This window comes from Talpa europaea (genome assembly GCF_964194135.1).
Source record: "Talpa europaea genome assembly, chromosome: 5".
NCBI lineage: Eukaryota > Metazoa > Chordata > Mammalia > Eulipotyphla > Talpidae > Talpa > Talpa europaea.
The window spans coordinates 60,632,214-60,650,143 of NC_140071.1; the positions used below are offsets into that span (position 1 = coordinate 60,632,214).

At 40.3% G+C, this 17,930-nt stretch overlaps 1 protein-coding gene across 1 annotated transcript; it reads left to right on the forward strand.

The window, feature by feature from the left end:
• Window positions 1-14,875: 14,875 nt before the first annotated feature.
• On the forward strand, window positions 14,876-16,006 carry ACTBL2 (actin beta like 2; the record flags this gene model as incomplete). Its single annotated transcript, XM_084233225.1, has 1 exon — window positions 14,876-16,006. One exon carries the CDS (start codon window positions 14,876-14,878, stop codon window positions 16,004-16,006), a length of 1,131 nt encoding a protein of 376 aa, XP_084089351.1.
• Between the last annotated feature and the right edge of the window lie 1,924 nt (window positions 16,007-17,930).

Here is a 17,930-nt window from a genome sequence, read left to right on the forward strand (position 1 = left end):
CACTTATATACAATTTTTGAGTCAATGACAATCTTTTCTTTGTTCAATTAGTAGTCTATGTATCCATTTATCCTCAAAATCTCTATCGATGGAATAAATCTGTTCTTAGTGATTCAAACAAATCAGTAACTCTGTGACCTTCATCCTTCTCTTTGTATCATCTTAATGGAGACTTTTTGCTTCTGAGTTTTCTCTGGATTGGTTTAAGTCTGTTTTATAACCTTTGTAAATGTATGTCCCTTCACCACCATCCTGGAAATTTCTTGGGCTTACCGCCTAAATTGAATTTCTTATTTTCCAAATGCCATGTTTTCCTCTTTATTGACATACCCTTTGGTATGCTTTGAACACTTTTGTTAGTATTAGCTAAATGGAGATCAAACTGAGATGTCTGAAATTTATTTGATGAATGTGAAAACAACTTTTAGGGTTCCCTCATTAATTGTGAGACTCATTGAGTAAAAAACTCTAGTTGGCTATCGATTGCCCTCAGAATTCCCATTTTGCTATAGGAAAGGCTGATGAGATTCTATTTTCTTTGACAGTGATCTATTATGGAATGTTTTTACATTTAATACTTTTAGGACATTTTCTCTATGCCAGAATTATAAAACCTCACAATGAAGTGGGCTGTGATATGTATTCTCCCATCTCTTTGTAAGTTTCTCAGTTCAATCTAGAACTTTGCATATTTTAGTTTTGAAAAGTTTTCTTAATCCGTTTCTTTTTCAAATAATTCCTTCTGTTTTCTTTTTCTTTTATAATTTCTGTTAACGGGGTAGAAACCCACTAAATAAGCCTGATGGATCACTTGTTATTTTTTTAGTTCTTTTCTCCTGTTTTTACTGCCTATCATTTTGCTATGCTTTTCCTAGATGATTTCCTCACTATATCTTCCAATTATGATATCAACATTTTTATTTGTGCAGTCTTGTTTTTACTTTCTAAAAGCTCTTTTTGGGCTCCCTGAATATTTTTTAATCATTTTATCCTTGCTTTAAAAGTATAATATCATCTTTTTTCTCTCTAAGAATAATCCTTATAGTTTTACTTTCTCGAGCTTTCCTTTTTCACTTCTTGCCTTTTTTTTTCACTTTCCTTCATGTTCCTTTTGTTCCCGTTACCTCTTTGGATTCTATCTTTCATGTTAGGCTTTTATGAAGAGGACGGTATTCTAGACTATCTTTTGTACTTTAAGAATGAGGCACTAAAAAGTTGATTGTGTGCTGGAAGTACCAGACTTCACTTTAGGATGATTTTAGAACTCCCTAATTGATGTCGCTAGATCTTTCCTCTTGGGCTCATTCTACCCTCTGCTCTCTTGTTTGGCTGCTATTAGTCTAGCTGGAGACATGCTTTGGAAGCCAAGAGGGGATGAAGGCTAAAGTTCCCTCTTTGCACCATGCAGACTTTTACTTATTCCCTCAAAGTATGATTCAATAATATAAATTGGCACATAGAAAAATTGTCAATACAATGCAGAAATCACATTATTTCATATGCAATATTTTGTTAAATGTTACCATCACCCCTCAATGATTTCTGTGATTTCTTTTTTTTTGTTTTAAAGATTTATTTTTATACAAGAGCTGGGGTACAGGCCAGAGGTGCAGGAGTGTGAGAGGATTCACCAGAGACAGGGCAGGGAACAAAACAAGCAACAGGACCAAAATACACTGCTGAGGGGAGCAGCGGGCATGACAGAAGAGGTCTGCTGTGGCATGTAGGATTCTGGCCGGCCGGGATTGAACACACACTGTAGAGGCTGCGGACAGCTCACAGCGCTGCGCTCAAACCCTTGTGCCACCAGGGAGGCCCAATTTCTGTGATTTCTTATTACAGGCCACAGCCAAAAAAGCTACCTGCCTGCAGTCACCTAAAGTGAATTCTTTAAGTGTCAATTACTATTTTTGTTAATGCTTTGAATATGCTTTGAGTTCTTTAACCCAATCCTTTTTCCCCCCATGTGGTCTTGGTATTTTTAGTGTAAAAGTTTAAGAACTCTGTTTTTTAGGAATCCTAACCATATTGTATCTTATGGTAGATTATTTGCATAACTGGCCACAATTATTCCTCTCTCTAAATCTAAACACCTTTTCAGCAAATGCGACTTGCACCTCTGTCCATCCAGAGATGGAATCTATATCCCCTCCCCTTGAGGCCAAGCTGGACTTGTAACTTCACTTTGCCAGTGGAATGCATGGAACAGACATTGAGTCATTTCCAAGATGAAGTCTCAATAGCCTTACTTTGACTCTTTCTCCAGGATCCCTGCCAGGCCAAGGTGAAAGGGTGGAATTAGCCTGCTGAAGGATGAAAGACCATTTGGACCAAAAATGAGTCCATCCAGCATTTCCTCATCCCCAGAGATATTAGGCAGGGCTAGGGAGAGTCGCCTTTCTATGTCTACTTTTGATACATATCTTCAGCCAATTTTCCTATCTCTGACTATAATGCACAGTGGATTCATGTGGACTTCATGTGGACTCAGATTACTTTCTAAGCTCTGCAATTACATTACTCCTCTGAGCCTTGCCTACTCCCAGCTGAGGTTTCTGTTTCAAGTCAGCTCAGTAACCACTTACTTAGTTACCTCTCTTTTCCTGCTTTCAATGTGATGTCCTCTCTCACTCTTCATACTTATGTTTAGTGCCTTATTTCCTTACTGCAAAATTAAGTAGAGCTTGAAGAGAAAGCACAGATAAAGTGTATGTTTAATCTGCTGAAATTAATAAGAATTCCCTCCCTTTCTTTTGCAGACAACAAAATGGAAGTCTAGAGCAGCTAGACCTGGGTACCCAAAGCTACCCAGGTAGTTAGTAAAAACCTGGTTCTGTTCAGAGCCCTGGGACAAGTACAAGTCTCCTTTCTCTCTTCCATGTTTCCTCCATGCTTGTTAGGAAATCCATGCAGTGGGATTAAATGTTACTCCTACTTAATATTATGGCAGATTTCTCCCATACAAGATTCTCCAATGCCACTGTCTGTTCTAGACTTGACAAATAATGTGATAAGCCAAATCAGTAAGCATCTCAAAGTATGCAATAAAATTAACTATATTTCAGATTGAACAAATATATGAGCTCTCCTCATGTGTCAAATATTATTCACATAGAATTGTGAATTTTTTAATTCTCACAAATTATATGTAAACACTCAGACACAAATTAGAAACTATTCAGTGTTTGAAACTCTTACTACATTATTAACAAACCAAATCATAAGGTATATTAAGTGGACGAGTAAATAACTCTTGTGCCAAAAAGAATGAATTAGCTAGAACATGGCATTTTGGAACAACACTATAAGTGTTTTTTTTTTTAATTATTACTAAAGTAACATTACATCATAACAGTACATAAGTTTCAGGTATGCACCATTAAGAATCAACAATACTGACAATGCTTCTGATGTCTTATGGATCAAATCAAATCCCAGCTACAGGTTTCTAGCTTCAGCCAATAATCATCACTGATAATGGAGAAAAACATGGTTCAGATGCTTGGGTCTTTTTTTCCCCCTTAAAAAAAAAAAGATTTATTTGTTTATTTATGCATAGAAGAACTGGGGTGTAGGCCAGAACCACAGCCGGTGAGAGACTTCACCAGAGCCAGAGTGGAGAGCAGAATGGATGGATCTATTGAAATATACTGCTGAGGGGAGAAGGGGGTGAGGCAGGAGAGGTCTGCTGTGCCATATGTGGGTTAGCTTAGCCCCCGGCTGGGGATTGAACTCAGGCCGTAGCAGTCATAGTCTGATAGTGTTGAGACTTAACCCCTATGAAGTCTTGTGAACTGCTTTAATCCTCCCCTGTTCTCTTGAAGAGGCTCTGTTCATCTCTGTCACATGACTCCCCTGGGCATACGACCAACATGGGGCCAGAGGAACCAACAACGTCCCAGATCTCCAGACCCTAGCAGTAAGAACACAATCTGTCTAGATCAGTAAAAGACCTCTCCTATCTAGCTTTTTCACACCACTTGCGCTCTCTCTAAATTAAGGGTCTTTCAGCAATTGTCCACCTCCCAGCAGTCACCCCTTACTTTCCTTGGTACTAAACATAAACTCCTGACCCATGAATAGGATGTGCTTAGTTCTCAGCAGGACCCTTGCTTGGAATTTTCTGCTATTTGCTCTTCACCCTTCCTCACAGTAAGAAGGCTTAGTTACCCAGAGCAGAGCAGTCATCCTGGAGTGTTATGGGAAATGGAACAATTGCTGCTAATCTTTATTGAGATCTTTTTCCTCCCATGAGCTCTGCTAAACACTTACCGGCATCATCACATGCCAGTCCCAGGACAGTTTTTAGAGAGATGGAAAATGAGGCTTTGGAAGTTCTAAAATGCTCCAGTTTCCAGACTATAAGTGTGAGGACAAACCTAGTTCTGCCAGGTTCCAATCTATAGTCTTAACTGTTATTATTTGATACCTATTGTAGCAGCAGAGGAAAGTGAAGAAGCTTCCATTTTATATGGTGGCAGATTCAGAAGCAAGGATTTTAGTATACATGATGTAAGTATTGTCGATAGTGGTCCTCTGAAGGGTTAGTAGTTGGAAGGGTTATTCAGCAAAGTACTCTGGAAATTAAGTAACTAAGAAGTGACCAAACCTTAACTAAAGGTAAACAAAGGCAAAAATGAGAGAATGGAAATTATCTCAAAGAAAATTCAATAAAATTTGAGCTCAAACTATATTATGTTTTACAGAAAGAGAGAGTAAAATTATTGAGTCAAAAATGACACCCAAACTAGAAAAGTGATTGATTTAAAAAATGCTGAGACCACTAATAAAAACAGAGCAGATTGGAGAAGTTGATAGATTTGACAATGGACATGTTAGATTAGAACTTAAATACACAACATGTTGGAATGTTAACATAGCCTGATCAATCAAGTATTTGTTTCAAAGTAAACATTGGAAATATTGGTCAATAGTCAATGATTAAGTAAAGTTGCAAGAACCTGTTGCAGGCACTGTTAGAAATAAAATGTGAACATGATCTAGACAGTATACTGAGAGAGACAACTTTGTCATAATACAAAACAGAAAGGGATTAAGAACTAAAATAGGGCCTCCCCGGTGGTGCAGCGGTTGAGTGCTGGGTTGGGAAGCTGCCCGCAGCCTCTGCAGCGCCGGTTCGATCCCCAGCTGCTCCCAGGCCACCAGAGGAGGGTCCCACATGGCGCGCAGACCTCTCCTGCCGCCCGCTGCTCCCCTCAGCAGCGTACTTTGGTCCTTCTGCCTGCTCTGCTCCCCGCTCTGGCTCTGTTGAATTCTCTCACCCTCCTGCGCTTCTTACTGTACCCAGTGCTTGTATATATAAACAAATAAATCTTTTAGGAAAAAAAAAAAAAGGAACTAAAGTAGATATAACCAAAGTGCTATGAGACTTCAGAGATGAAAGAGCTTAACGCCTCCTGGGGAAGCTGGAGAAGGTTTTATGGGAAAACGAGTGAATATCTGAGCTGAATGGAATGTCTAAGGACAGAGAAGGTGGGAAGAACATTCCATGTGAAGTACACTATGTCAGCAGGTCCAGGGAACAGGAACAGCAATTAGTTCAGGAGACTAGAGCATAAGAGTAGATGGGGGAGGAAAGAATGGTAAATACCAGGCTGGGGAAGTAGGTCGGAGCCAGATAATAGAGGGCCTTAAAGTCTGTACAAGCAGCTTGGACTTTGTTCTATAGCGAATGGAAATCATCAAAAGCTTTAGAGCAAGGAATGACAGGTCCACATGTGAGTCATATGCTAATCTTTTACTTCCATAAATGAATGCTTGATTTGCATAAAATAAATGAAATTCTGCTTTATATCTCTCCCTAGTCACTCTACTTTCTTTAGCAAATCTTACCCTTGGGTTAATATTCCTAAATTCTTTTACATGTTTTATATTACAGACAATACTTGTAATTAACCTTTTAGCTAACCTGAAATCCTTCTTTCTTCTTTCCTTTGTGGCTAAAACTGAAAATATCACCCATTTTAACCAGGGGTATCAACAAAAGAATCCTTCCTCTATTATTTTAATACTGAAGTTTATTTCTACTAGATTTTCCACTAGTGTGACCCAGTTTCCATTTGTAACTCGATGTAACAAAAGGAGGACTTGCTCTCAATGCTTCAAGCAATGCTTTCTTTTGGCTAAACCCTATAGCATCTTAGGGTATCTTTTTCAAAGAACTCATAGCTTCAGAAAAAAAGGATCTGAAGAAGTAAAATGCATTATTTCTACCATAAAAACAGCCTCCCTGCTTTAAAGAATAAAAAGCCACAGAATGTGATAGTATCATTTAAAAACCCAGTCCAGTCTCTTTAAACCCGCCTGGTGAGAAGCAGGAGAAAATTGTAAGCACCAGACCTCTGAATTTTCTCTTCAGTGATGTCAGAAACAGTCCACCAGAAAGCAGAGTTACAATTCATTAAAATTCTCAGCAATGTCTTCTAATTGTTAAGTTAAAAACCTTCCTTCTATAATGTAAACCTACTCCAAGTAGCCCATCCTCAATAAATCGGTGAAGAACAGGACCTCCCCTTCAGTCCCACTATCTTTCAAATTATATTCCCTTTTAAATTCCTGAAGACTGTTATACTTGGGTATTTGTCTTGTAATTAAAGACAGTCACATAATATTTTTCTTCTCTTGGGCCTCCCCGGTGGCGCAGTGGTTGAGCGCTGGGTTGCGAAGCTGCCCGCAGCCTCTGCAGCGCCGGTTCGATCCCCGGCCACAGGGCAAGGGTCCCACATGGCGCGCAGACCTCTCCTGCCTCCCGCTGCTCCACTCAGCAGTGTATTTCATCAGTCTGCCTGTTCTGTTCCCCGCTCTGGCTCTGGTGAATTCTCTCACCCTCCTGTGCTTCTGACTGTACCTGGTGTTTGTATAAATAAATAAATAAATTATAAAATACATATTTTTCTTCTCTTGTAGTGACCAAATCATACCCCAAACAAGAAAGGACCATAGAAAACTGGCTCCCACTTGTCCTTTTTCCCACTCCACCTTACCCCCAAATATCATGCCCTTCTTAGTCTCTCAGAATATATTAACTGATATGCCTGCAAGGAGCATGGGCAGAGCAGCCAGGAAGCAGTGCTATAGAGGACTAGGGAGCGGGTGTGGGGGGCTGGGGGGAGAACTCACATCCCCTCTATTCAGCTGTTGTTTGGAAATGAGGTCCAATACTGTTTTGTCTTCCTATATCTTCAAGAGAAGTGGGAATTCAGGAATATACTTATTTTATAAACATTCAACACTATAAATTAAAAATGTTCATAGAACACTATGTGGACCAAAGAAACCGCTGCGCTAGGCCAAGTTCTATCCCCAATAAGCAGGCCAGAATCTAGTGCCATCTTTTCTTTATCTTTTTCGGGGTTGTTATTCCTGGACTTGGTGACATCACAATCAAAGGAAGAGAAACCATCAACAGGCAAGTGTTCAGTTCTGATAGTCTACTGCCCTTCCTTTCAGCTGCCTTTCATCCCTTACCTTCTCTGTAAATTCTGTTTTCTTCCTCTCCTGAACCTCACCCCAAAGGTTCTCCCTGAACATTCATTCTTTTTTATTTGGGTAACACACTACATGGCCATCAGCAAAAGGAACACTAAGAAAAACTTCAAGCGGTTTTACTAGTTCCACATACCCGAAATAATCTCCTAGCTGTGTCCCCTGGGATCCCCAGAAAAACTACTTGTTAGCTTAAAAAAAAAAAAAAGAAAGAAAGAAAAATCTACATTGAGTCATAGCTTATCAATCAAAAAGTTTCCCTCTGGAAGTGAAAATATGCAGCTTCTAAAACCAAATTAACCTTATCACCTGTGTCATCCACCCTTGTGTGTACCTCCCCCAGGCAGCACGTCTCCATGGCAGCAAGCATGCATTCAGAGACGACAGGCTGGTTGTGTTCTAGCATGTTGACCAGCCACAATTCTGTTGACCAGACCAAGTTTTATATATGATCTTAGAGAAAACATGCATGAAATCAGGTGTGGTATATGAGCAGTTACAAACTCAGATTCCCCAGAATGAAGAATAAACACCAACCCCAACTGAGTGGCTGAAAGGCATTTTTCATGTTTTGGTTTATGTATCCTTATGAAAGACTGGATTGATTAATTCACCTTAAGGACCTGTGCTCTCCAGCCCCAACCTGTATCAGATCGCACCTGCTTTCATAGTCATTTCCTCTCTGTCTGTAAGATCTTCCCTTCAGGTCCCTACAGGCCCTGGGTCCCTCACACTCAGAGAACTGTCTCATCTCCCAAGTAAATTTCCCGACTCCCATTCTTTAAGGTGGTGTGCTCAAAGGGGCCTTTATTTTCACCTAACATTGCATTATCTCAAGTTTTGCATGTTCACCTCGGTAATCATAGTTCCTGTCCATCTTGGTTGGTTTCTACTCTTGACCTGCTTTAGTAAAGAATCAATTTTATTCAATCACTCCACCTGTGCAAACTCATCACACTTCCTAAGTGGAGGAATATGCTCCACTTTCTACTATTCACCCTTGACACATCATGATCAAAAACAATGCCAACAGGAATCTGAAAACTGAAGGTGGGTGGTTCCAAGTCCCACAGGCTGCAGTCCAAAGGATGCATTTGCCTTCTTGGTTTCATTTTTGCTTCATAATGGTTTATTACCTACCCTATTATTGCCTCTTGAAAGAAAAGGGAATACTACTTTCCTATTTCAGATAAGATATTTGCCACTTTCATTGCAAATGTCTTTCTTTCTTCGTCCAGCCACTAACTCACCATTTCACTATCCATTTAGAGAGTAACATGTTCTAACAGTACTATCAATAACATGGAAGAACCCACAGAAGTTCTTTAGAGTTTTAATTGGTTTTCTTCTCTTCATTTCAATATTCAGCCTGGTCTCTACTCTAAGACAGTGTTTGGCCAATTTAGGATATTTCTTAACAGGGGATACAGAGACTTCACCAGCACAGAGCCTGCCTCTCTCATAGGTGCCAGCCAGATGCACTGCATCCTTTCTTTTAGCTGTCATCAGGCAGAACTTGAGCTCTGGAGTTGATCCACTTGTATTTGGATCCTGATGTTGCCACTGCAATTCTGCGTAGCCTGGGTCAGTTTACTTGTTAAATTTCAGTTCAATCATTCTAAGATGGGTATGAAAATAACTGCCTCATAAGGATTGTTATGAGAATTAAATTGTGTGTGTGTGTGAATGAAACATTTAACACAGAGAATGGCAAAAATAAGTGTTTGCTAATCATAATTTTTGTTATTTTCTCCACCCTTTAAGATCAGAACACCTCTTGGAGTGTGTCTCTCTCTACTGGATGATATATATTCCCATCAGCAGAGTGGTGGCTAGCTGCTGTGTATATTGCTGCTTCTGGTTTCACAATTCTCTGTTATTTTCTCCTCTTTCCATCAAGTCAAGACACGTTCATAGGTTCATCTACAACACACAGGATTCTATTTCTCCTCTTAACAACCTGTGTACAAGTCAATTGCACTAGCCAAAAGCTGCTCTGAGGCCTACTTTAGAAGTTAAGAGTTAGGAAGGACAGCCATATAGTCTATTTGCAGCCCTTTAACCACCAGTGGGGAGCCTCACTGCCCTCACTCACAGAAAGGAGGCCGGCATAGTTTGGGGCCTGCGAGATGTGGTGAGCTTCACAGTGAAACAATTCTTGGATTCACTGGATTTGGATTTCTTGGATTCACTGGGTTTGTTGAATTTTTTAAAGTTCTATACTTTATTTTATATTTTATTGGTTTTTATAAAGTTCCTCACATTAAAACAAATAAACAGAAAAATCATTATAAACTATTATTAACAGTTATTATTGGTGGATATCATTTGTAAGAAATTATTAAAGCTATATGTTAGAGATTTCTCCAGGGTGAAAGATAACAGTTCCTAAGATATGATTAAACCATTTCATCTATATGAAATATAAACATTAGCTAGTAGTTAAGCATAAATGAGTTTTTAAATTTTTAAACAGTGGCCAGCTCTATCTACACCTATCTATCTATAAATAGATCAGAGTATGTAATGAAAAATCTCATGACCCATCCATCCACATACTGTTTATACATGTATCAAATCTCCACTAAAAGAGAAATTGAAGGAGCTTCTCAGAGCAATCTCACAAGGGGAGAGATAGACAGATGTGCAAAATATGCTAAGGATAGGGCCTCCCAGGTGGCGCAGCGTTTGAGCGCTGGGTTGCGAAGCTGCCCGTGGCCTCTGCGACGCCGGTTCGATCCCCGGCTGCTCCCCGGCCACCGGAGGAGGGTCCCACATGGTGCGCAGACCTCTCCTGCCGCCCGCTGCTCCCCTCAGCAGTGTACTTCGGTCCTTCTGCCTGCTCTGCTCCCCGCTCTGGCTCTGGTGAATTCTCTCACCCTCCCGGCTTCTGACTGTACCCAGTGCATGTATAAACCAAACAAACAAACAAATAGATAAATAAATAAGACATGCCTCTAGAAAATTAAAAAAAAAAATATGCTAAGGATAAAAGGAAAAAGTATGGGGCACAAGGAAAGACACAAGTAAAAGCCCAAAGAATACAAACTCATTGTAGTAAAGTGGATCCCCAGGGTGATAGTAGAAAGGGGTCTCATTAAAGCTCTCTGTCTCTGCAGTTTGGCTAAGATGAGATTCTGGAGATGGGATATAGTCACTGAGACATGACCTCTATGAGCACACAGGTCAGGAACCCCTAGACATAGCTTGTATGCCTAAGGGGAAAGTTATATTCAGTTCCAGATTTTCCTTCCCTTTCTCATGTCAGATAAGCTCCAAACTCCTGTTTCAAACCTCTGCTAATTCTTGTGTAGAAGTCTAATTCCAAACACGTTTGATTCTCAGATTATATCCAAGTTAGTGGTGCCCCCACCTGAAATATTTCCTCTTCTGGCGGCCAGCACGTCCTGTCCATCCTTAGAGACTGAGCCCAGGGATCCTCTTCCCTGCCCTCTCTCCCACCCTTTCCCTGATTCCAGGGTCAAAGGCTTCTCCTGCCACCTTCACATCACCCTGTGTTCCTCTCTGATATGTCTAGCACATTGCACTCCTGTCATCTCTGTATCTGGGAGTGGTGTTCAAAATATGGAACAACTGATCAGCACAGGCAGTGCCCTATCAGCGCCGCTGCAGGGAGTATAGGCTCTGCAGTCAGTGCAGAGACCATGTAGCAGCCTGGTAGGAGGTAACTTTCCACCACAAGACAGCAACCCTTTTAAAAACAGGGGCTGTGATTTATTCATCGATGTATCATGCATACACGGAGGATGTTTAATAAAGATGGATTTAATAAATAAATCTAAGGTTGCCTGAAAAAGGCAAAATGATAAGGAGCTTGCGATGAACAGTAGAGCACTGTTCAAGTTACCTCCTAACATATATGTCCATACTGATGCCTAGCTCTGATTTTGTATACCTGCATGATTGGCAACCTACACAAAATGCAAAAGAAAATTATATTCTGGGTTTCCAGAAAAATAAAGGTCCCCCTGGGCCTCCCCGGTGGCGCAGCGGTTGAGCGCTGGGTTGCGAAGCTGCCTGCAGCCTCTGCAGCCGGTTCGATCCCCGGCTGCTCCCCGGCCACCGGAGGAGGGTCCCACATGGCGAGCAGACCTCTCCTGCCGCCCACTGCTCCCCTCAGCAGTGTACTTCGGTCCTTCTGCCTGCTCTGCTCCCCGCTCTGGCTCTGGTGAATTCTCTCACCCTCCCGGCTTCTGACTGTACCCAGTGCATGTATAAACCAAACAAACAAACAAACAAATAATAAATAAATAAATAAATAAGACATGCCTCTAGAAAATTAAAAAAAATAAAAAATAAAAAAAATAAAGGTCCCCACAGGTTTAATTCCCGTCACTTATAAAAACCTGTTACCTTCAGGATGGGCCCCCTAGAGCCCAATATTTGTAAACCTACCTTCCTACAACACTCACACTTAGCACTTTTTGAAAAATGTAAGCAGTCCCACAGTTGATATTTTTAAAAGGTTGTTGAATGATGATAGGTCATTGCATTATTGTAGGTTAATTAAAAGAGCTGAAAATGATGGATGAAAATTTCTCTTGGGGCATCAAAATTAAAAGAGACTATAAGGTCTTCTGCAAAATTACACATAGCCTCCATCTCCAGACATCAATGATGCTGTGCAGACTCAGAACCAAACAGCTCTCTGTGGAAAGGCCATTCTAAGGAGAACATGCTAGGAAATCTAGACTCTAAATGTTGCACTTGGCTCCCTAAGGGTTCCTCCACGGACATGTCCAATGGCATACAGCTGTTTTACGTCCCAGACTAGAGCGTTCACAACTGAGTGCTAAATATGCTGTGTTAACTTTTCCATTTGTAGGCTGTTCATGTAGTTTCTCATGGGTCTAAAAGGAGGGGGCAGAGGGAAAAAAGGAGAGAGATCAATTCCCAGACGTGCCATCCATCCTATAATAGTAAAATATTCTTTTAATCAAAACTTGGTTTTGTGCTACATGAAAAGGAAACACAAAACCATTCAAGGTGCAGGCTTGAGGATAGGTTAGTTCATTCTATTGGAGGAACTGATTTTGCAGTTATAGAAAAAATTAAGGGAAAGGATAATCTTAGTGGGGAAAGAAATAATCTCTGGATTTTTGTAGTAAAACACATACCTGACCATGACTGATTGTCAGCAGGAAGGTCAGCAGGAAGGTTTATAGGGGAAAGCATGTGATAAACACAGAGACAAATAATTCTTTCTCAAGCTGTGGACAAGAAGAAGGCTAGACACTCACAGCTTGATTTTATCATGACTCTCCAGAAGACTCATGAACATGAGCAGAAGTTAGTTCTCCTGGCCTTGAACAGGCCTGAACTACTTCTGTTCAGGTCTGTGAGACTGCAGCTACCTTTTGAAAATGATCCTTAATTAATAAATTAATTGACCATAATGAAGGCAATTTTGGAAAGCTCAGATGTGGGCATGGAAATTTGCTTTGCTTTGGAGGAGCTAACAGAGATTATATCCTATATACCTAGCACATATGGGAGCAAAGAATGACCTTTCTTTATGTTTGTTTCTCTACAACATATTACTAACATCTTCCATTTTATCACGCCACATATTTTACCAGGTTGTCCATTTTTCTATATTAAAAATAAAACCCAGGCCCCCCTGGTGGTGCAGGGGTTAAAGACAGCACTGTCAAGTTATCGCAAGCCATTATAGCACAAGTTTGATTCCTGGAAGGCCAGGGTGCAGCCCACATGGCTTAGCAGCCCTCTCCTATCTTGCCCGCTGCTCCCCTCAGCAGTGTATTTCGGTCAATCTGCCTGTTCTGTTCCCTACTCTGTCTCTGGTGAATCCTCTCACCACCCTGTACCTCTGGCTTAGACCCCAGTTCTTGTATGCATAAATAAATAAATCTTTAAAATAAAATAAAATAAAATCTAAGCAAACTATTTCCATGAAATTATTGGGGTTTTAAGGTTTAAGGTTTTCCTTTTCAAAGAAAGCTAATACTTTAACAACTACAAAGACATTTAATGCTATAATATAGTACATGAATTTTGAAGGAGAAAAAATTTTAAAGATAGGCTCAAAAAGATCATTTTAAAATGTATCTTATTACTTAAGTTTATTTGTTCTTGCATAAATCAAGATTCATTACATAATGTTTGCATAATCTGCTTTTTGACTGATCAGTCATGCATGATATTACTGAACCTCTGTGTGTCAACATGGACCCAACAAACCTAGGTCTAGGCATAGTAAGTGCATAATAAAATTTGGGTATTAGAAATTTACAGGAAAGAAAGAAAGTCTGTAGTGGTTTACTTTATTGATCTCTTTATTGCTTTTACTTGCCCCCTAAGGTACTAGAAGTCTATTAAATATCCCTAAATTTTTGACCTGGCACAAATGCATTATAATTACAGTTGTCAGGCTATTATTGTCCATTCATTCTTTTCTTTTTTTTTTTTTTAAAGATTTATTTATTTATTTATACAAGCACTGGGTACAGTCAGAAGCGCGGGAGGGTGAGAGAATTCACCAGAGCCAGAGTGGGGAGCAGAGCAGGCAGAGGGACCGAAGCACACTGCTGAGGGGAGCAGCGGGCGGCAGGAGAGGTCTGCGCGCCATGTGGGACCCTCCTCCGGTGGCCGGGGAGCAGCCGGGGATCGAATCGGCGCTGCAGAGGCCACGGGCAGCTTCACAACCCCAGCGCTCAACTGTTGCGCCACAGGGGAGGCCCCCATTCATTATTTTCATTCATTAGAATAGTTTCTGTCATGAATATGTTTTATGGAACTAGAAATCTAATGGGAAAAAAAATCTTGAAAAAGTGAAGTCTGCAGAGTCAGACTCCTCATAAGAAAACTTAAGAATGAGAAGTTAATAGTAGGCTGGAGAAAATGGACCCAGAGGGTAACTGAGGAGGGAGTGGCCCTTCCAGCAGGGACAGTGTTCCCCATCCCTAGTGCCAGCTTTCTTTCATCTTGCTTTTATAGCCCCCATTGCATCACTGGAGTTATCTAGACACAGCACCAAAACAGGCTGACAGCCATGTGTGGGTTGCCTAATTACAGTAACTTGAGATTTGGCCACTTGAGAGCCTAGTTTTCTCTTGATGAAGGAAGGCCTACTAATGATTTGTATAACCATCATTATCATTATTAATACCTCAAAGGCAACCCCACCCAGAAATGCTGGAGCTGGTGGGACAGGACATGGGTGGGGTCATTATTTACCTTTAAATGCCAGTCATCACAGCACACACTCTGCTCTGTGAAGGCAGTTCTGCAGTGTTTTCAACCTGTTCATCTTCTCTCTTGCACACCATAGTCTGGTATCTATAGATCTAACATCTGTTCATCCATCTGGAAGACTCTGGTAAGCACCATGACGGATGATGAGCTGTCTGCCTTGGTGGTAGATAATGGGTCAGGGATGTGCAAGGCAGGCTTTGGGGGTGATGATGCCCCCCGTGCCGTGTTCCCCTCCATGGTAGGGCGTCCCCGGCACCAGGGGGTCATGGTAGGCATGGGCCAGAAGGATTGCTATGTGGGTGATGAGGCCCAGAGCAAGAGGGGCATCCTGACCCTGAAGTATCCCATTGAGCATGGAGTGGTCACCAACTGGGACGATATGGAAAAGATCTGGCACCACACTTTTTACAATGAGTTGCGAGTGGCACCAGATGAGCATCCCATCCTCCTCACAGAGGCACCCCTGAACCCCAAGATCAACCGGGAAAAGATGACTCAGATCATGTTTGAGGCCTTCAACACACCTGCCATGTATGTGGCTATCCAGGCTGTGCTGTCCCTCTACGCCTCAGGCCGGACCACAGGCATTGTGATGGATTCTGGGGATGGGGTCACTCACACTGTGCCCATCTATGAAGGTTATGCCCTGCCACATGCCATTCTACGGCTGGATCTGGCTGGCAGAGACCTCACGGATTACCTCATGAAGATCCTGACGGAAAGAGGCTACAACTTCACCACGACAGCTGAACGGGAGATAGTTAGAGACGTCAAAGAGAAGCTGTGCTATGTCGCCCTGGACTTTGAACAAGAGATGGGCAACGCTGCAGCCTCCTCCGTGCTGGAACGAAGCTATGAGCTTCCCGATGGGCAGGTAATCACAATCGGGAATGAACGCTTCCGCTGCCCTGAGGCCATCTTCCAGCCTTCCTTTCTGGGCATTGAGTCCAGTGGGATCCATGAGACAACTTTCAACTCCATCATGAAATGTGATGTGGATATTCGCAAGGATCTCTATGCCAACACTGTGCTGTCTGGAGGCAGCACTATGTATCCTGGCATCGCTGACCGGATGCAGAAAGAAATCGTCATCCTGGCACCCAGCACCATGAAAATCAAGATCATAGCTCCCCCAGAGCGGAAGTATTCGGTTTGGATCGGGGGCTCCATTCTGGCCAGCCTGTCCACATTCCAGCAAATGTGGATCAGTAAGCAAGAATATGATGAGGCAGGTCCTCCCATCGTCCACAGAAAATGTTTCTGAATGTGCTGAAGGATTTACATTTTTCCTTTATCTAGGTCATAGTGATGGTACTGCTTTCCTCCACTTTCCACTGAATCAAGGTAAATAGACTGTTGCTAGTGTGTAAACCAGCAATGTCATCACTATCCAAGAATTATTGCCACCTGCCCTTCTAGCCACATCTTGACTTCTATCAAGTTAAGGGGAATTCTAATACCATATTCTGTCTTCTTCACCTCTATCAGGCTCAAGGAAATGTAGACCTGCTTAAATGAAAATAAGTGACAATGAGACACATCCTCAGAATGGATGACTAGAATTTCTAGGCTTTAAAAACTATTTCACAATAGCAGATTGTGTGACCCTGTAAAAAAAAGTGCATGTTTTTAGTAAACAGGTCATATTAGTTTGTATTTTTGTTTTGTTTTACTTCTTTGTATAGAAATAATGAATTATATGGGTTAATAATATCCATATACACGTAAGCACCAGGAAAATATTATATCTTAAAATAAATTAATAAATTTGGCTATCTGAACAGTTAATAGGAACTTAACTCCCCAGAACTTATCATTTTCAAAGTTCCATATTTTGTTTCCTTTATGAAATAAGCATATTGAAACAGCCAGCATTCCTTTAATGGTGTTTATAAGTCAACTAAATTTCGAGCACAGAGTGGAGTTCTGCTGGTCAAATACATATTTCAATATCTTACTTATTGAACTTTATTTACTGATAAAATAGAATAACTACAGATAATACCTAACTTTTAAAATTGAGGTTGTAATGTAAATTAATGTCATTATGCTACAGTTTAACAAGGATAATTTTATTTCTATTTCTTAGCATAGCATGTCTTGAATAATCTCAGTAGGCTATGATTTGGGGGTATTTTTCTTATCAAGGATTTCACTGTGGGAAAACATCACTACAGCATCTTTACAAATTATAAATTCTATTATCAATATAATAATTCCAATTTTATTCTTGGAAAGATTTTAGAATAAATCTACTTTATTATGTCCAATATTTTGTAGCAATATTTCCTTATGGAGATTATCTCTAATATACCAACAGCTTAGAAAATGTCAGTGTATTTTCCTATAATGTTTAATTTTTTTAATTAATGCAATGTTGATTCTCAACCAGTATTAAGTATTCGTGCATTTATTTACATCTATTTTGTGGTTTCTGATTATCTGAATATCAGTTATTTGTATTTTTCAGGGTTTTTTTCCTGAAAATTTGAAATGTTTTTTGGAATTGGTTATCAAGGCATTATCAGAATCTTAGGAAGGAGAAATTTGTTCCTTTTTTCTTTTAACTGAAAAGCTTATACTTGTGTTCTAAATCTCTACATTGTAATTTTGAAGATTTTTCTTGAGTTAAAACTTTAAAAAAACTGATTAATCATTTATTTTATCTAACAATACAGTTTTAAAATGCATTTATCCAAAATTAATCTCCAAAGTTACTTTATTTGCTAAGATAGGAGTTTCCTTTCTCCTTAAATTGATTTTAAATAAATTAAAATTTCTTCATACATGTATTTCCTGTCATCTCCTCTTTATCCTTCTCAATGAAATAGAGGATCTCTTTTTATTTGTGTGACTTATGCATCCATATTTTTAATTTTGTATGTGATGCATTTGACTACATAAACATTTTAAGGAAATGTGGCTAGTCAGATATGGTTATATATACCTTGTAACCTCAACTTGAAAGTTGGTTTTCAATGTATAAATAGGTCTTCAGGTAATTAGTAGGCAATAAAAATAGTATCTTGGATTTATATGCTGCAGAACTTTCCATTTGCAGAGCAGTTCTCACAAACATTCTGACCTACATTTTCAATTACCAGAAAAACACATCTCCACACCCACAAAAAATTATGGGGCGGGTAAGGTGAACTTCCAAGAGAGAACTGTTGAGCCCTGGATCATGA